At 35.1% G+C, this 15,885-nt stretch overlaps 1 protein-coding gene across 1 annotated transcript; it reads right to left on the bottom strand.

The window, feature by feature from the left end:
- Positions 1-4,667: 4,667 nt before the first annotated feature.
- LOC140060362 (uncharacterized) lies at positions 4,668-8,726 on the bottom strand. Its single transcript, XM_072106538.1, has 5 exons — positions 8,282-8,726; positions 7,486-7,786; positions 6,620-6,888; positions 6,100-6,425; positions 4,668-5,854 (listed from the first exon to the last, which is right to left on the bottom strand). The coding sequence occupies exons 1-5, from the start codon at positions 8,565-8,567 to the stop codon at positions 4,856-4,858; spliced, it is 2,181 nt and encodes a 726-aa protein (XP_071962639.1). The 5' UTR covers positions 8,568-8,726; the 3' UTR covers positions 4,668-4,855.
- Between the last annotated feature and the right edge of the window lie 7,159 nt (positions 8,727-15,885).

Below are 15,885 nucleotides of genomic sequence, written 5' to 3'. Positions count from 1 at the left end.
TATTGTTTTAACATCATCTTATAGAGCCATAGTAACTAGTTATGTCAAGAAATAAAAGGGTCGAAATTTTGCCATTTTTGCGAAAATTTCCCTGCAGGGAAGAACCATAGGATTTTTTTTCGAAAAATGGTCAAAATTTTCATTGTTAAAAATTCAAAAATTATGCTATAATATTGCCATTTATGCAAATAATTATATTGTGCTAACATCATCTTATAGAGCTATAGTAACTAGTTATGTCAAAAAATAAAATGTACAAAATTTGGCCATTTTTCGAAAATTTCCATGCTGGGGACCATAGGAATTTTTTCGAAAAATGGCCAAAATTTCAACTTTTTAAAATTCAATAATTATGCTATAATATTGGCATTTATGCAAATATATTGTGCTAACATCATCTTATAGAGCCATAGTAACTAGTTATGTCAAAAAATAAAAGGGTTAAAATTTGGCCATTTTTGCGAAAATTTCCCTGGGGGGAACCATAGGAATTTCTTCGAAAAATGACTAAAATTTCCACTTTTTAAAATTCAAAAATTATGCTATAATATTGCCATTTATGCACATATATTGTGCTGATATCATCTTATAGAGCCATAGCAACTACTTATGTCAAAATATAAAAGGGTCGAAAATGGCAAAAATTTTACACTTTTTAAAAATAAACAATTATGCTATAATTTTGCCATTTATGGACATATATTGTGTTAACATCATCTTATAGAGCCATAGTAACTAGTTATGTCAAAAAGTAAAAGGGTCGAAATTTGGCCATTTTTCGATAAATTTTCCTGCTGGGGACCATAAGATTTTTTTCGAAAAATGGCAAAAATGTACTCTCTCTCGCTGATCTATCTCTCTCTCGCTGATCTATCTCTCTTTCACTGATCTATCTCTCTCTCGCTGATCTATCTCTCTCTCGCTGATCTACCTCTCTCTCGCTGATCTATCTCTCTCTCTCGCTGATCTATCTCTCTCTCGCTGATCTATCTCTCTCTCTCTCTCTCTCTCTCTCTCTCGCTGATCTATCTATCTCTCTCTCGCTGATCTATCTATCTCTCTCTCGCTGATCTATCTATCTCTCTCTCGCTGATCTATCTATCTCTCTCTCTCGCTGATCTATTTAACTCTCGTTGATCTATCTCTCTCTCGCTGATCTATCTCTCTCTCGCTGATCAATCTCTCTCTCTCGCTGATCTATCTCTCTCGCTGATCTATCTATCTCTCGCTGATCTATATCTCTCTCGCTGATCTATCTCTCTCTCGCTGATCTATCTCTCTCTCGCTGATCTATCTCTCTCTCGCTGATTTATCTATCTCTCTCTCGCTGATCTATCTATCTCTCTCTCGCTGATCTATCTATCTCTCTATCTCGCTGATCTATCTCTCTCTCGCTGATCTAACTCTCTCTCGCTGATCTATCTCTCTCTCGCTGATCTAACTCTCTCTCGCTGATCTATCTCTCTCTCGCTGATCTATCTCTCTCGCTGATCTATCTCTCTCTCGCTGATCTATCTATCTCTCGCTGATCTATCTCTCTCTCGCTGATCTATCTCTCTCTCTCGCTGATCTATCTCTCTCTCTCTCTCTCGCTGATCTATCTATCTGTCTCTCGCTGATCTATCTATCTGTCTCTCGCTGATCTATCTATCTCTCTCACGCTGATCTATCTATCTCTCTCTTTCGCTGATCTATCTATCTCTCTCTCGCTGATCTATCTATCTCTCTCTCGCTGATCTATATATCTCTCGCTGATCTATCTCTCTCTCGCTGATCTATCTCTCTCTCGCTGATCTATCTATCTCTCGCTGATCTATCTCTCTCGCTGATCTATCTCTCTCTCGCTGATCTATCTCTCTCTCTCGCTGATCTATCTCTCTCTCTCGCCGATCTATCTATCTCTCGCTGATCTATCTCTCTCTCTCTCACTGATCTATCTCACTCTCGCTTATCTATCTCTCTCTCGCTGATCTATCTCTCTCTCTCGCTGATCTATCTCTCTCTCGCTGATCTATCTCTCTCTCGCTGATCTATCTCTCTCTCTCTCTCGCTGATCTATCTCTCTCTCGCTGATCTATCTCTCTCTCGCTGATCTATCTCTCTCTCGCTGATCTATCTGTCTCTCTCGCTTATCTATCTCTCTCTCGCTGATCTATCTATCTCTCTCTCGCTGATATATCTCTCTCTCGCTGATCTATCTCTCTCTCTCTCGCTGATCTATCTCTCTGTCGCTGATCTATCTCTCTCTCGCTGATCTATCTCTCTCTCGCTGATCTATCTCTCTCTCTCGCTGATCTATCTCTCTCTCGCTGATCTATCTCTCTCTTGCTGATCTATCTCTCTCTCGCTGATCTATCTCTCTCTCGCTGATCTATCTGTCTCTCTCGCTGATCTATCTCTCTCTCTCGCTGATCTATCTCTCTCTCGCTGATCTATCTCTCTCTCGCTGATCTATCTCTCTCTCGCTGATATATCTCTCTCACGCTGATCTATCTCTCTCTCTCGCTGATCTATCTCTCTCTCTCTCGCTTATCTATCTCTCTCTCGCTGATCTATCTCTCTCTCGCTGATCTATCTCTCTCTCTCTCTCTCTCTCGCTGATCTATCTCTCTCTCGCTGATCTATCTCTCTCTCGCTGATCTATCTCTCTCTCGCTGATCTATCTCTCTCTCGCTGATCTATCTGTTTCTCTCGCTGCTCTATCTCTCTCTCGCTGATCTATCTCTCTCTCGCTGATCTATCTCTCTCGCTGATCTATCTCTCTCTCGCTGATCTATCTGTCTCTCGCTGATCTATCTCTCTCTCACTGATCTATCTCTCTCTCACTGATCTATCTCTCTTTGAATTTTAAAAATTGGAAATTTTAGTAATTTTTCGAAAAAATCCTATGGTCCCCCGCAGAAAATTTTCGAAAAATGGCCAAATTTCAAGCCTTTTATTTTTTGATATAATTCATTACTATGGCTCTATAAGATGATGTTAGCAAAATATATCTGTATAAATGGCAATATTATAGCATAATTATTTAATTTTTAAAAGTGGAAAATTTTGCCATTTTTCGAAAAAATTCATATAATCTCCCGTAGGGAAATTTTCGAAAAATGGCCAAATTTCGACCCTTTTATTTTTTGACATAACTCGTTACTATGGCTTTATAAGATGATGTTAACACAATATATGTTTATAAATGGCAATATTATAGCCTAATTATTGAATTTTAAACGGTGGACATTTTGGTTAATGTTAGCAAAATATATCTGTATAAATGGCAACGTTATAGCATAATGCATAATTATTGAATTTTAAAAATTGGGAATTTTTGCCATTTTTCGAAAAAATTCCTATGGTTCCCCCGCAGTGAAATTTTCGGAAAATGGCAAAATTTCGACCCTTTTATTTTTTAACATAACTAGTTACTATGGCTCTATAAGATGGTGTTAACACAATATATGTGCATAAATGCATATATTATAGCCTAATTATTGAATTTTAAAAGGTGGACATTTTGGTTGTTTTTCGAGAAAATTCCCGTTGTCCCCCGCAGGGAAATTTTCGGAAAATGACCAAATTTCGATCCTTTTATTTTTTGACATAACTAGTTACTATGGCTCTGTAAGATGATGTTAGCCCAGTAAATTTGCATAAATGGCAATATTATAGCATAAATGGTTACTATAGCATAATAAACATGCGCAATGTCGAATAATGCGTTCTGCGCATGTCAATTGTTATTTATTATGCTATAGTAAGCATTTATGTAAAAAATAAAAAAGTTCAAAATTGGACATTTTTTGAAAAAAATCCCTGTACCATTACAGGGATTTTTTCGCAAAATGGCTAATTTTCGTACCTTTCACTTTTTACATCAAGGCTTACTATAGCATAATAAACATGCACAGAGTCGAATAATGGGTTCTGTGCATACTTATAGTACAGGGATTTTTTACAAAAATGGGCAATTTTCGACCCCTTTATTTGTAGACATAAATGGTTACTATTGCATAATAAACATGCGCAGAGTCGAATAATGGGTCTGCGCATGTTAATTGTGCAATAGTAACCAGTTTTATCGCAAAAAAGAAAATGTCGAAAATTTGCGATTTTTCGAGAAATCCCTGTACTATACAATAGCTTCAAATCGCATTTGGAGACGTTTTAGACCATTTTGTGATTTTCGAAAAAACTTGTTAACATAAAAAACACCAAAGGGCTTAGAATAGAAAATGACCCACTCTGGCAAAACCCTACCTTTGACGTAAAAATAAAAAAAAATAAAAAAAAAAATTTTGTGTTTTTAGATTCTACATTTAATAATCTTCACAATATTTTTTATCTCGTTAAAATTGGATAAGTATTAGCCAAGTTATTGGAATTTAAATGATTGCATATAAGTCAAGTAGGTTTTGAGAAAACAGCTTTTAAAGATTCATGATCGACTTCCTGTTGCGTACACCAGTAGTAAACAGCATGCTCACACTAACTCCTTAGCAACGATATTAAGAAATGTAGCTATACAGCTGTAATTTGGCACACTCATAGACCACACAAGAACCAATAAGTACAGAAAAATTTATTAAAATTCATTAATTTTTATTCAAGTTATAAACAAATGAAAACAACCCACTTTTTCAACATTTAGAACTCAAATGTACTGGTACTTTACATGTAGTGGTAGTAGTAAAGATTCTATTGTTAGCTGAATAATGGATATAAACAATCATTTACTTTGATTAGAAAAAACAAATGCAGTAATTGCTTTTAAATTAAACTTTACACATAAATAAATTAGAAAATGGTATAATAAATAAATGTTCTTTCTTTTTAAATTGCACTATTACTACTACACAAGTTGTATTTAGAGATCTGGGTTTGGGCATACTATATCTACTGTGTCTTCCCTACAGAATTCCCGAATACTCTGAAATAGATATTGTTTTCGAGCATCGTCGAGGCCTGCTGGCTTAATTACTGGAGGGAGACTAGATGGTGGTGTTGACCTGCAAAAATCGTATGTGTTTTCTTCACTGTGAGATAATACTTTGTACGAAACAATACCAGGTGTTTCAGCATCAAACATAAAGTGTTGGTACGACTTGATACCAGGAAACTTTCGGTAATGTCTGGACAGATGACTTACCCAGTCATAAACTTTAACAAACACATCACCGGATTCATTTCCGACAAGCTGTGCTCGGTTGATTGAAGTAGTTGTTGATTTGTCAACGACGTCAACAATGTCTTGTAAGGAAGAGACAAATGTTCTTCTGTAGGTTCTCTTTACAAGTCCGAAGCACCAATCGGGACCAAATTTTGTATGCCCAACTGGTAAAAACGAATACTTAATCGTCTTATGTAGGCCATTCTCAACTCTCCATGCCAAGTACTGTATGAATGCGTTATTTTTGTTTTGGCCGGAACAATTGTCTGCATGAAGGTGAGCATGTTGTTCACCAACACCGTAATGGTCAAAAAAGTGATGCAGATAACTAATTACCACGTTTGCTCCTTTACCACAGCTCACACCCTCATCTATTAAATAATTAATTTGCGATGGCAAACCTTCAGATGTCAGACCGAAGATGTGGCATTTCCTTGGCGTCTTGAAATAAATTGGGCCAGGTTGTAGCGGATTTGCTGGATAGTGTACCTGTTGCGCGAAGTCAAAGCTGTAATGAAATGTTATCGGTTTTGAGTTCGGAACATTCTGACCCAGCTGTTTGATGTCCATCTCCTTTGCTATAAGTTTTGATTGTCGACAACACTGGTTATAAAACTCTCTTTCTATCCTTGCCTGTTCCAAGTGAGTCTCCTGGATCCTCAGAGCTTCTGTTTTTTGTGCTTCTGGAACATTAACCTACAAAAACAAAATAATTGTTAAACACTTAGTATGTAATTGTGCTGAATACAGGGGTCCCCCAAAATTATTTTTGTATTAGACTTTTTTTTTTGTAAATAATAATGAATGAATACATTACATTTCAAATGAATATTTCACAATTTGGACATGCATAATGATGGTTTAATGGCTAATGTGACAACACAAAACTAAACAAACAAAAATCTTTAAAAAAAAATAGTAATTAAACAAAATAAACATACCTGCTTTGTTATCAAACTGTTGTTTTTTTGGCAAATCCAGCACAGATCTGTTGCAGGTTGTGCTACGATGATGTAAGGTAGAAGTTCCTTCCAAAGTTTACGAAATGTAGACAGGGCAACACACTGCTCTCTTAGAACCGCATCTTTAAACATACGCCATACAGCAGCCTTTGTAACGGATGTGGGTAGCAGCTTAACCTCAGCAGACTTTACACCAGGGATTCTTCCGGGTAACAATATGCAATTAGCTGCCGCAAAATTCACGATAAATCGAACCACCCCCTCCACATTTTCCATCTTCAATAGATGCTTTCCTCTTCTGCCACCTATAATCAAAATACAATAATGATTAATAATTATCATAATAACCGACCGTGGTGCTTTTAGATGTGATTTAAATTTGAGCTGTCAGTTGGTAAAACAATTTTTCCTTTAAACTATTCACAATTTTTACATTATTAATAAATGAAAAAAAATATTGACAAATAATAAAACTTAGTATAATGTCAGTTATGTTTACCTGATCTTTTTCTACGAAAGACAAGACCATGTGTCTCATACCATGTCTTCACGTTTTTGAATTTGTCACGGCCAATTCCCATCAGAAAGAAAAACGTCTCTCTACAAACTCTCTTCTGCCCATAGTGAAAGCTTCTAATTCTGCTCTGCTTTCTTTGTGTTTGTGTTTTCTTTTTTCTGGCTGTCATATCACCGTTGTTAATGGACGAAAAAATTATTCCCAACAGCATTAAATCTTTTTCAAATTCACTCAACTCTTGAATTGTGTATCTAAAAATAAAAATTAAATCAATCAATTTCCTTCTCATAAACAACAATGGAAGAAGCAGACAGGGTAAAGAAATTGAGAGAGCCCAACCCAACGAAAAGAATGTTCAGAGGAACAATGTGAAATTAAAATAACTTCTGGAAAGACATGGAATCTTGTGATTTCAAAAGAAAGTTACAAACTTTACAATGATCAATAGAATTTTGTAGAACCCAGCCCAATGAAAACAATGCTTTGTAGATCCCAGCCCAATGAAAACAATGCTTGGTTTACGAACAATGTGAAATTGAAATAACAACTTCTCGAAAAGCAGGGCATCTGGGTGGGTGGGTGTTGGAGCCATGTAATAAACAATTAACATGTGAAAATAAGAATAAAATAACTGTAACTTTGGCAAATAAAAATCCTGCCATTTTTAATAATTTATTTTGTATATTATTACTTTTATGTAGTCTTTTTTCTGTGTGGCAAATAAAGAAATAAAAAAGTAATTTTAATAAGAATTATTGCATTTAATAGAGGTTCATAATCATTATAACATGTTTTAATGCCCACAAGTTCAGTTTTAATTTATTCTGCTGTCATGTAAAAAAACTTACCTTATTTCATTCATCTCATCGTCTGTGAACTGGTTATTGCATTTTTGACCATTGAAGATGATACAGTTACATTTACACACTTTCTGTTGTGGCACTACAATATCAAGATTCTGGGCAATGTTATTTGCTGCTTCAAATTCATTTTCAGCATCATCAACAATTTCGGGTGGAATGTCCTCCTCAATATCCATTTGTTCTTCACTTTCTACATCCGACATCTGATCATCATCGCTACTTGCAGTGACAACTGATTCATCTTCATGATCAACAGAATCATCATCACTACTCACATTTTCTGAATCTATTTAAAGAAGCATATACAATTATAATAATTAGTTTGTTTTTACTGTAGTAGTTTAAAGTCTGCGCCAGCTATTGAGAAAAATTAAATAGGCCTAGTAGAAGTGTACTGTAGTAGGCCTAACCTAGCCTAGGTAGCTAGAGGTTAGGTCTAGCTAGTAGTAGGCCTAGCCTATAGTAGTACAGTAGTAGAGTAGTAGTATAAACATGCTTTATTATTCGTACGTAGTAGTAGGTAGCCTAGGCCTAGCATAAACCGTAGTAATAGTTGACTACGGTATGCCCACGAAAATATTTTAGTTAGGCCTACCTAACCTAGGCCTAGCTTAGGGTGACAGACGATCGGGTCCAAGACGGGCCTATTTTCACTAACTGAGTGAAACGATCGGGTTAAAAATAAAAATGTTAGGTTAGCTTAGCCTAGGCATAATGGGCTATAAAAAGTATATTTGACGTATATTTTGATTTTAATGCTTATTTTAATCACAGTACTTACCGTTATCCGAATCATACCCTGAGGGCAATGCAAAGTAATCGGTCAAAACATCATCCAAGTTTTCTACATACATTCCACAGGCTCTGGCATCATTCAACATCGCGGCTATCCCATTTTCTCCCAAATCATTCGAACTCGACATTTTAATTAAGCAAATAACATTAATGACTGATTCAATAGCGTTGTAAACATAAACTAATGCAGAAATTGAAATCCAAAGCGTCGTTACCATAAACATTGATGTCGAAAACGGCCTCATGGCCATGCCCACCGAGTAAGCCTCCATTTTGGATTTTCCAGTAAATCGAGAACACAATGAGTATTGACCAATCAAAACGAAATGTTGTTGTCACGTGGTTAGCAACGACGGTTTCAGTTTACGAGTTGAGTGACAGATTTTAAAATGATGTCATGGAAAACTCGGTTTACTATTGGTTAATTTGCTTAGCCCTGCCTATAACTGCCATATTTGGATTAAGCTTTGTCTTGGCTTTAATTTGGTGTATGGCACTCTGTAAACTGTCATGGCGTTTTCGAATAACGATTCAAAGAATATGAACAATAATTCGAAGTTTTCTTACCCGTGGGACTTAAAATCGTTAGGTTAACAGGCTGAATATTAGGTGGGTGTTTTAAAATGGTATTTTTTACACTTTTTATTTGGATTTGGAGATTCATATTTTGTACAATTGTTCTTTAATACTTCTTCTTTCATAATAATGCAAAAATCCGGATTTGGCCGATTTGACAAATTTTTACGTTGTTTGCTAGTAGCGCAAAATTTGAAATGCCGACAAACAGCGGGTTTCGCCAGAACGGGTCACAATAGAGTATTATCAGCTCTTCAGTTATCTACTGGTTTGTGGCGTAACGGGTAATACCCAGGTTTGAGTGCTCTCAGTAGCGCGTTCCAACCTCTAGGGATATTGCTTTTTTTTTTCTTATTTAAAATAAATATTTTTTTTTAAAATGAGATATTTTTTAGGGTTGTGCGAGTCAGGCCTAAACAAATGGATCTTTTTTTAAATCAGAAACAAAGTTGCATGGCAATATTTTTCATTGATTGATCATTCATTTCATATAAATAGACTATTATCAGCTCTTCAGTCATCTACTGGTTTGTGGCGTAACGGGTAATGCTCAGGTTTGAGTGCTCTGAGTAGTGGGTCGAACCTCTAGGGATATTTTTTTTCTTTTTTTTTTAAATTGAAAATAAATATGATTTTTGAAAGTGAGATATTTTGTGGGTTGTAAATGTCAGGCCTAAACAAGTGGACCTTTTTTAAAATCAGAAACAAAGTTGTATGGCATTATTTTTCATTGATTGATCATTCATTTCATGTATATAGACTATTATCAGATCCTCAGTCATCTACTGGTTTGTGGCGTAACGGGTAATGCTCAGGTTTGAGGGATCTCAGTAGTGGGTTCGAACCTATACGGGTATTTTTTTTCTTTTTTTTTTAATTGAAAATAAATATTGTTTTTGAAAGTGAGATTTTTTGAGGGTTGCAACTGTCAGGCCTAAACAAGTGAACCTTTTTTACTCGGGGTACCCGAGTCTAGGACTTACTCATTTTTTCCTCTTCTTCCTCCATCTGGACACTATTGAGTAAAAAGTGCGATTTTTAAAGTACTACTCCTCCCTTATTCGTTGTAGTATTGAGCTGGGATTTGGCATGAACATACTACAGAGGGACATGTCCTCAAAGCTATAGAGCCGGATTTTTAATTTTTTGTTAATTAATTTGTTTAATTAAGAATCCACAATGTGTGACACACACAACAGCGTTATGTAGTTATATGGTTATATGCGGATTCTTGGCGTAGTGGTTATCACGTTTGCTTAACACGCAGAAGGTACCTGGTTCGAGCCCGGACGAAACCTTTTTTTTAAACGTTATGGTGAAAAGTACTCTATACGCAATATGATAATTATACACAGTATATCTTATTTTTATTATTTTTTTAAATACTTATTTTGTGTAATCGGTAATTATCACTTTTACACATGTTTATTTTTCTTTGTGCTTATTACCATATTTATTTGTAATTTAAATGGATTAAAAAACTTTCTGTAACCCACATTTTTAGTGTAAGTGGTTTTCGTAGTGTAGTGGTTGTCAAGTCTGCTTAACACGCAGAAGGTCCCGGTTCGAGCCCTGGCGAAACCTCGGGTTTCTTTTACTTTATGGTGAAATAACTGTATACGTCTGTATACAGCTTCTTTCGCTGTACCCCGAGTATTGCACATTCGTGCTTTTTTGTTAAATAATTTGTTTAATTAAGAAGCCACAATGTGTGACACACACCACAGCGTTATGTAGTTATATGCGGCTTCTTGGCGTAGTGGTTATCACGTTTGCTCAATACGCAGAAGGTACCTGGTTCGAGCCCGGGCTAAACCTTTTTTTTTAAACTTTATGGTGAAAAGTACTGTATACGCAATATGATAATTATACACAGTATATCTTATTATTATTTTTTAAAATACTTATTTTGTGTAATCGGTAATTATCACTTTTACACATGTTTATTTTGCTTTGTGCTTATTACCATTTATTTGTAATTTAAATGGATTAAAAAACTTTCTGTAACCCACAATTTTAATGTAAGAGGTTTCGTAGTGTAGTGGTTGTCAAGTCTGCTTAACACGCAGAAGGTCCCGGTTTGAGCCCTGGCGAAACCTATTTTTCTTTAACTTTCTAACTGTATACGTCTGTATACAGCTTCTTTCGCTGTACCCCGAGTATTGCACATTCGTGCTTGTTAAAATCAGAAACAAAGTTGCATGGCATTATTTTTCATTGATTGATCATTCATTTCATATAAATAGACTATTATCAGCTCCTCAGTCATCTACTGGTTTGTGGCGTAACGGATAATGCTCAGGTTTGAGTGCTCTCAGTAGTGGGTTCGAACCTATACGGGTATTTTTTTTCTTTTTTTTTTTAATTGAAAATAAATATTGCTTTTGAAAGTGAGATATTTTGAGGGTTGCAACTGTCAGACCTAAACAAGTGAATCTTTTTTTACTCGGGGTACCCGAGTCTAGGACTTACTCATTTTCTCCTCTTCTTCCATCTGGACACTATTGAGTAAAAAGTGCGATTTTTAAAGTACTACTCCTCCCTTATGAGTTGTAGTATTGAGCTGGGATTTGGCATGAATATACTACAGGGACATGTCCTAAAATCTATAGAGCCGGATTTTTTAATTTCAGACCGGATGCAGCCATATGACGTCTCGAAATTGGTACCATATAGCCGTATTTGGTAGGTGTATGTGACGTCACATCTTGTCTTATGACGTCATTACAGCTTCATTTGCTGTACCCCGAGTATCGCACATTCGTGCTTTTTACTCGGGGTACCCGAGTCTAGGACTTACTCATTTCTCCTCTTCCTCCAACTGGACACTATTGAGTAAAAAGTGCGATTTTTAAAGTACTACTCCTCCCTTATTCGTTGTAGTATTGAGCTGGGATTTGGCATGAACATACTACAGGGACATGTCCTCAAAGCTATAGAGCCGGATATTTAATTTTTTGTTAATTAATTTGTTTAATTAAGAAGCCACAATGTGTGACACACACCACAGCGTTATGTAGTTATATGGTTATATGCGGATTCTTGGCGTAGTGGTTATCACATTTGCTTAACACGCAGAATGTACCTGTTTCGAGCCCGGACGAAACCTTTTTTTTAAACTTTATGGTGAAAAGTACTGTATACGCAATATGATAATTATACACAGTATATCTTATTTTTATTATTTTTTTTATAACTTATTTTGTGCAATCGGTAATTATCACTTTTACACATGTTTATTTTGCTTTGTGCTTATTACCATTTATTTGTAATTTAAAAGGATTAAAAAACTTTCTGTAACCCACATTTTTAATGTAAGAGGTTTCGTAGTGTGGTGGTTGTCAAGTCTGCTTAACACGTAGAAGGTCCCGGTTCGAGCCCTAGCGAAACCTATTTTTCTTTAACTTTCTAACTGTATACGTCTGTATACAGCTTCTTTCGCTGTACCCCGAGTATTGCACATTCGTGCTTGTTTGTTAATTAATTTGTTTGATTAAGAAGCCACAATGTTTGACACACATCACAGCGTTATGTAGGTACATGCGGCTTTTTGGCGTAGTGGTTATCACGTTTGCTCAACACGCAGAAGGTACCTGGTTCGAGCCCGGGCGAAACCTTTTTTTTAAACTTTATGGTGAAAAGTACTGTATACGCAATATGATAATTATACACAGTATATGTTATTTTTATTATTTTGTTAAATACTTATTTTGTGTAATCGGTAATTATCGCTTTTACACATGTTTATTTTGCTTTGTGCTTATTACCATATTTATTTGTAATTTAAATGGATTAAAAAACTTTCTGTAACCAACATTTTTAGTGTAAGTGGATTCGTAGTGTAGTGGTTGTCAAGTCTGCTTAACACGCAGAAGGTCCCGGTTCGAGCCCTAGCGAAACCTATTTTCTTTATCTTTATGGTGAAATAACTGTATACGTAATATGATATAGAGTATATCTCGTTTAATACGAAAAGATATTACAATTCAGTGACTTATTTCTATTTTTACTCGGGGTACCTGAGTCTAGGACTCTCTCATCTTTTCCTCTTCTTCTTCCATCCGGACACTATTGAGAAAAAAGTGCGATTTATAAAGTACTACTCCTCCCTTATTCGTTGTAGTATTGAGCTCGGATTTAACATGAATATACTACAGGGACATGTCCTCAAAGCTATAAAGCCGGATTTTTTAATTTCAAACCGGATGCAGCCATATCACGTCTCGAAGATGGTACCGTATAGCCGTATTTGGTAGCGCGGTTATTGATGTGTATGTGACGTTACATCCGGTCTTATGACGTCATTGCAGCTTCTTTCGCTGTACCCCGAGTATTGCACATTCGTGCTTGTTAAATCAGAAAAAAAGTTGCATGGCATTATTTTTCATTGATTGATCATTCATTTCATATAAATAGACTATTATCAGCTCCTCAGTCATCTACTGGTTTGTGGCGTAACGGATAATGCTCAGGTTTGAGTGCTCTCAGCAGTGGGTGAGAACTTCTAGGGATTTTTTTTTTTTTTAAATTGAAAATAAATATTGTTTTTGAAAGTGAGATATTTTGAGGGTTGTAAATATCAGGCCTAAACAAGTGAACCTTTTTTAAAATCAGAAACAAAGTTGCATGGCATTATTTTTCATTGATTGATCATTAATTTCGTATAAATGGACTATTATCAGCTCTTCACTCATCTACTGGTTTGTGGCGTTACCGGTAATTCTCAGGTTTGAGTTCTCTCAGTAGTGGGTTCGAACCTCTAAGAATATTTGTTTTCTTTTTTTTTTATTTGAAAATAAATATTGTTTTTGAAAGTGAGATATTTTTATGGTTTTAAATGTCAAGCCTAACCAAGTGGACCTTTTTTTAAATCAGAAACAAAGTGGCATAACATCATTTTACATTGACGGATCATTCATTTCATATAAATAGACTATTATCAGCTCTTCACTCATCTACTGGTTTGTGGCGTAACCGATAGTGCTCAGGTTTGAGTTCTCGCAGTAGTTGGTTCGAACCTCTACGAATATTTGTTTTCTTTTTTTTTTTAATTGAAAATAAATATTGTTTTTGAAAGTGAGATATTTTTAAATTGAAAATAAATATTGTTTTTGAAAGTGAGATATTTTGAGGGTTGTAAATGTCAGGCCTAAAAAAGTGAACCTTTTTTAAAATCAGAAACAAAGTTGCATGGCATTATTTTTCATTGATTTATTATTCATTTCATTTAAATAGACTATTATCAGCTCTTCAGTCATCTACTGGTTTGAGGCGTAACGGGTAATGCTCAAGTTTGAGTGCTCGCAGTAGTGGGTTCGAACCTCTAGGGATATTTCTTTTCTTCTTTTTTTTAAATTGAAAATAAATATTTTGTTTGAAAGTGAGATATTTTTATGGTTGTAAATGTCAAGCCTAACCAAGTGGCCCTTTTTTAAAATCAGAAACAAAGTTGCATAACATCATTTTACATTGATGGATCATTTATTTCATATAAATAGACTATTATCAGCTCTTCACTAATCTACTGGTTTGTGGCGTAACCGGTAATGCTCAGGTTTGAGTTTTCTCAGTAGAGGGTTCGAACCTCTAGGAATATTTTTTTTATTTTTTTTTTTATTTGAAAATAAATATTGTTTTTGCAAGTGAGATATTTTGATGGTTTTAAATGTCAAGCCTAACCAAGTTGACCTTTTTTTAAATCAGAAACAAAGTTGCATAACATCATTTTACATTGATGGATCATTCATTTCATATAAATAGACTATTATCAGCTCTTCACTCATCTACTGGTTTGTGGCGTAACCGGTAGTGCTCAGGTTTGAGTTCTCGCAGTAGTGGGTTCGAATCTCTACGAATATTATTTTTGTTTCTTTTTTTTAATTGAAAATAAATATTGTTTTTGAAAGTGAGATATTTTTAAATTGAAAATAAATATTGTTTTTGAAAGTGAGATATTTTGAGGGTTGTAAATGTCAGGCCTAAACAAGTGGACCTTTTTTAAAATCAGAAACAAAGTTGCATGGCATTATTTTTCATTGATTGATCATTCATTTCATATAAATAGACTATTAAAATAAAAGGGTCTAAATTTGGCCATTTTTCGAAAATTTCCCCGAGGGGGACCATAAGATTTTTTTTCGAAAAATGGCGACAATTTACACTTTTAAAAATTCGAAAATTCAATAATTATGCTATAATATCGCCATTTTTCCAAATATATTGTGCTAACATCATCTTATAGAGCCATAGTAACTAGTTATGTCAAAAAATAAAAGGTACAAAATTTGGCCATTTTTCGAAAATTTCCCTGCTGGGGACCATAGGAATTTTTTCAAAAAATCGCCAAAATTTCCACTTTTTCAAAATCAATAATTATGCTATAATATTGGCATTTATGCAAATATATTGTGTTAACATCATCGTATAGAGACATAGCAGCTAGTTATGTCAAAAAAATAAAAGGGTCGAAAAATGGCCAAAATTCCCACTTTTTAAAATTCAATAATTATGCTATAATATTGCAATTTTTGCGACAATTTCCCTGCGGGGGACCACACGATTTTTTTCGAAAACGACCAAAATGTGCACCTTTTTAAATTCTATAATTAGGCTATAATATTGCCATTTATGCACATATATTGTGTTAACATCATCTTATACAGCCATAGTAAGTCGTTATGTAAAAAAACAAGGCCAACAACAATAAGTTGCGTGCTCTCAGAAATAAATGAACTTTCAAAAAGTAATGTACTTTAAAACTTTTCTGTACATCAAAACAGTTCAAAAGTACAGAAAAGCGATAAAACGCAAAGTGATACCGGACCGACAGACAGACCGACAGACCGACCGACATAGTGAACTTTAGAGTCGCGTCCACGCGACTAATAAAAGGTTTGATGTTTGGCCATTTTTGCGAAAATTTCCCTGCGGAGGACCATAGGAATTTTTTCGAAAAATGGCAAAAATTTCCAATTTTCAAAATTCTATAATTAGGCTATAATATTGCCATTTATG

This window comes from Antedon mediterranea, chromosome 10 (assembly GCF_964355755.1).
Source record: "Antedon mediterranea chromosome 10, ecAntMedi1.1, whole genome shotgun sequence".
NCBI lineage: Eukaryota > Metazoa > Echinodermata > Crinoidea > Comatulida > Antedonidae > Antedon > Antedon mediterranea.
This window is presented reverse-complemented; position numbering and strand designations above follow the sequence as displayed.

Excerpts from the sequence above, each read along its gene's own strand:
- LOC140060362 (XM_072106538.1), bottom strand. The coding sequence starts at position 8,567 with ATGGAGGCTTACTCGGTGGGCATGGCCATGAGGCCGTTTTCGACATCA. Across the intron at positions 6,426-6,619 it reads CTTTCGTAGAAAAAGATCAG|GTGGCAGAAGAGGAAAGCAT; the intron begins GTAAACATAACT and ends TTTTGATTATAG. Across the intron at positions 5,855-6,099 it reads ACAGTTTGATAACAAAGCAG|GTTAATGTTCCAGAAGCACA; the intron begins GTATGTTTATTT and ends TTGTTTTTGTAG.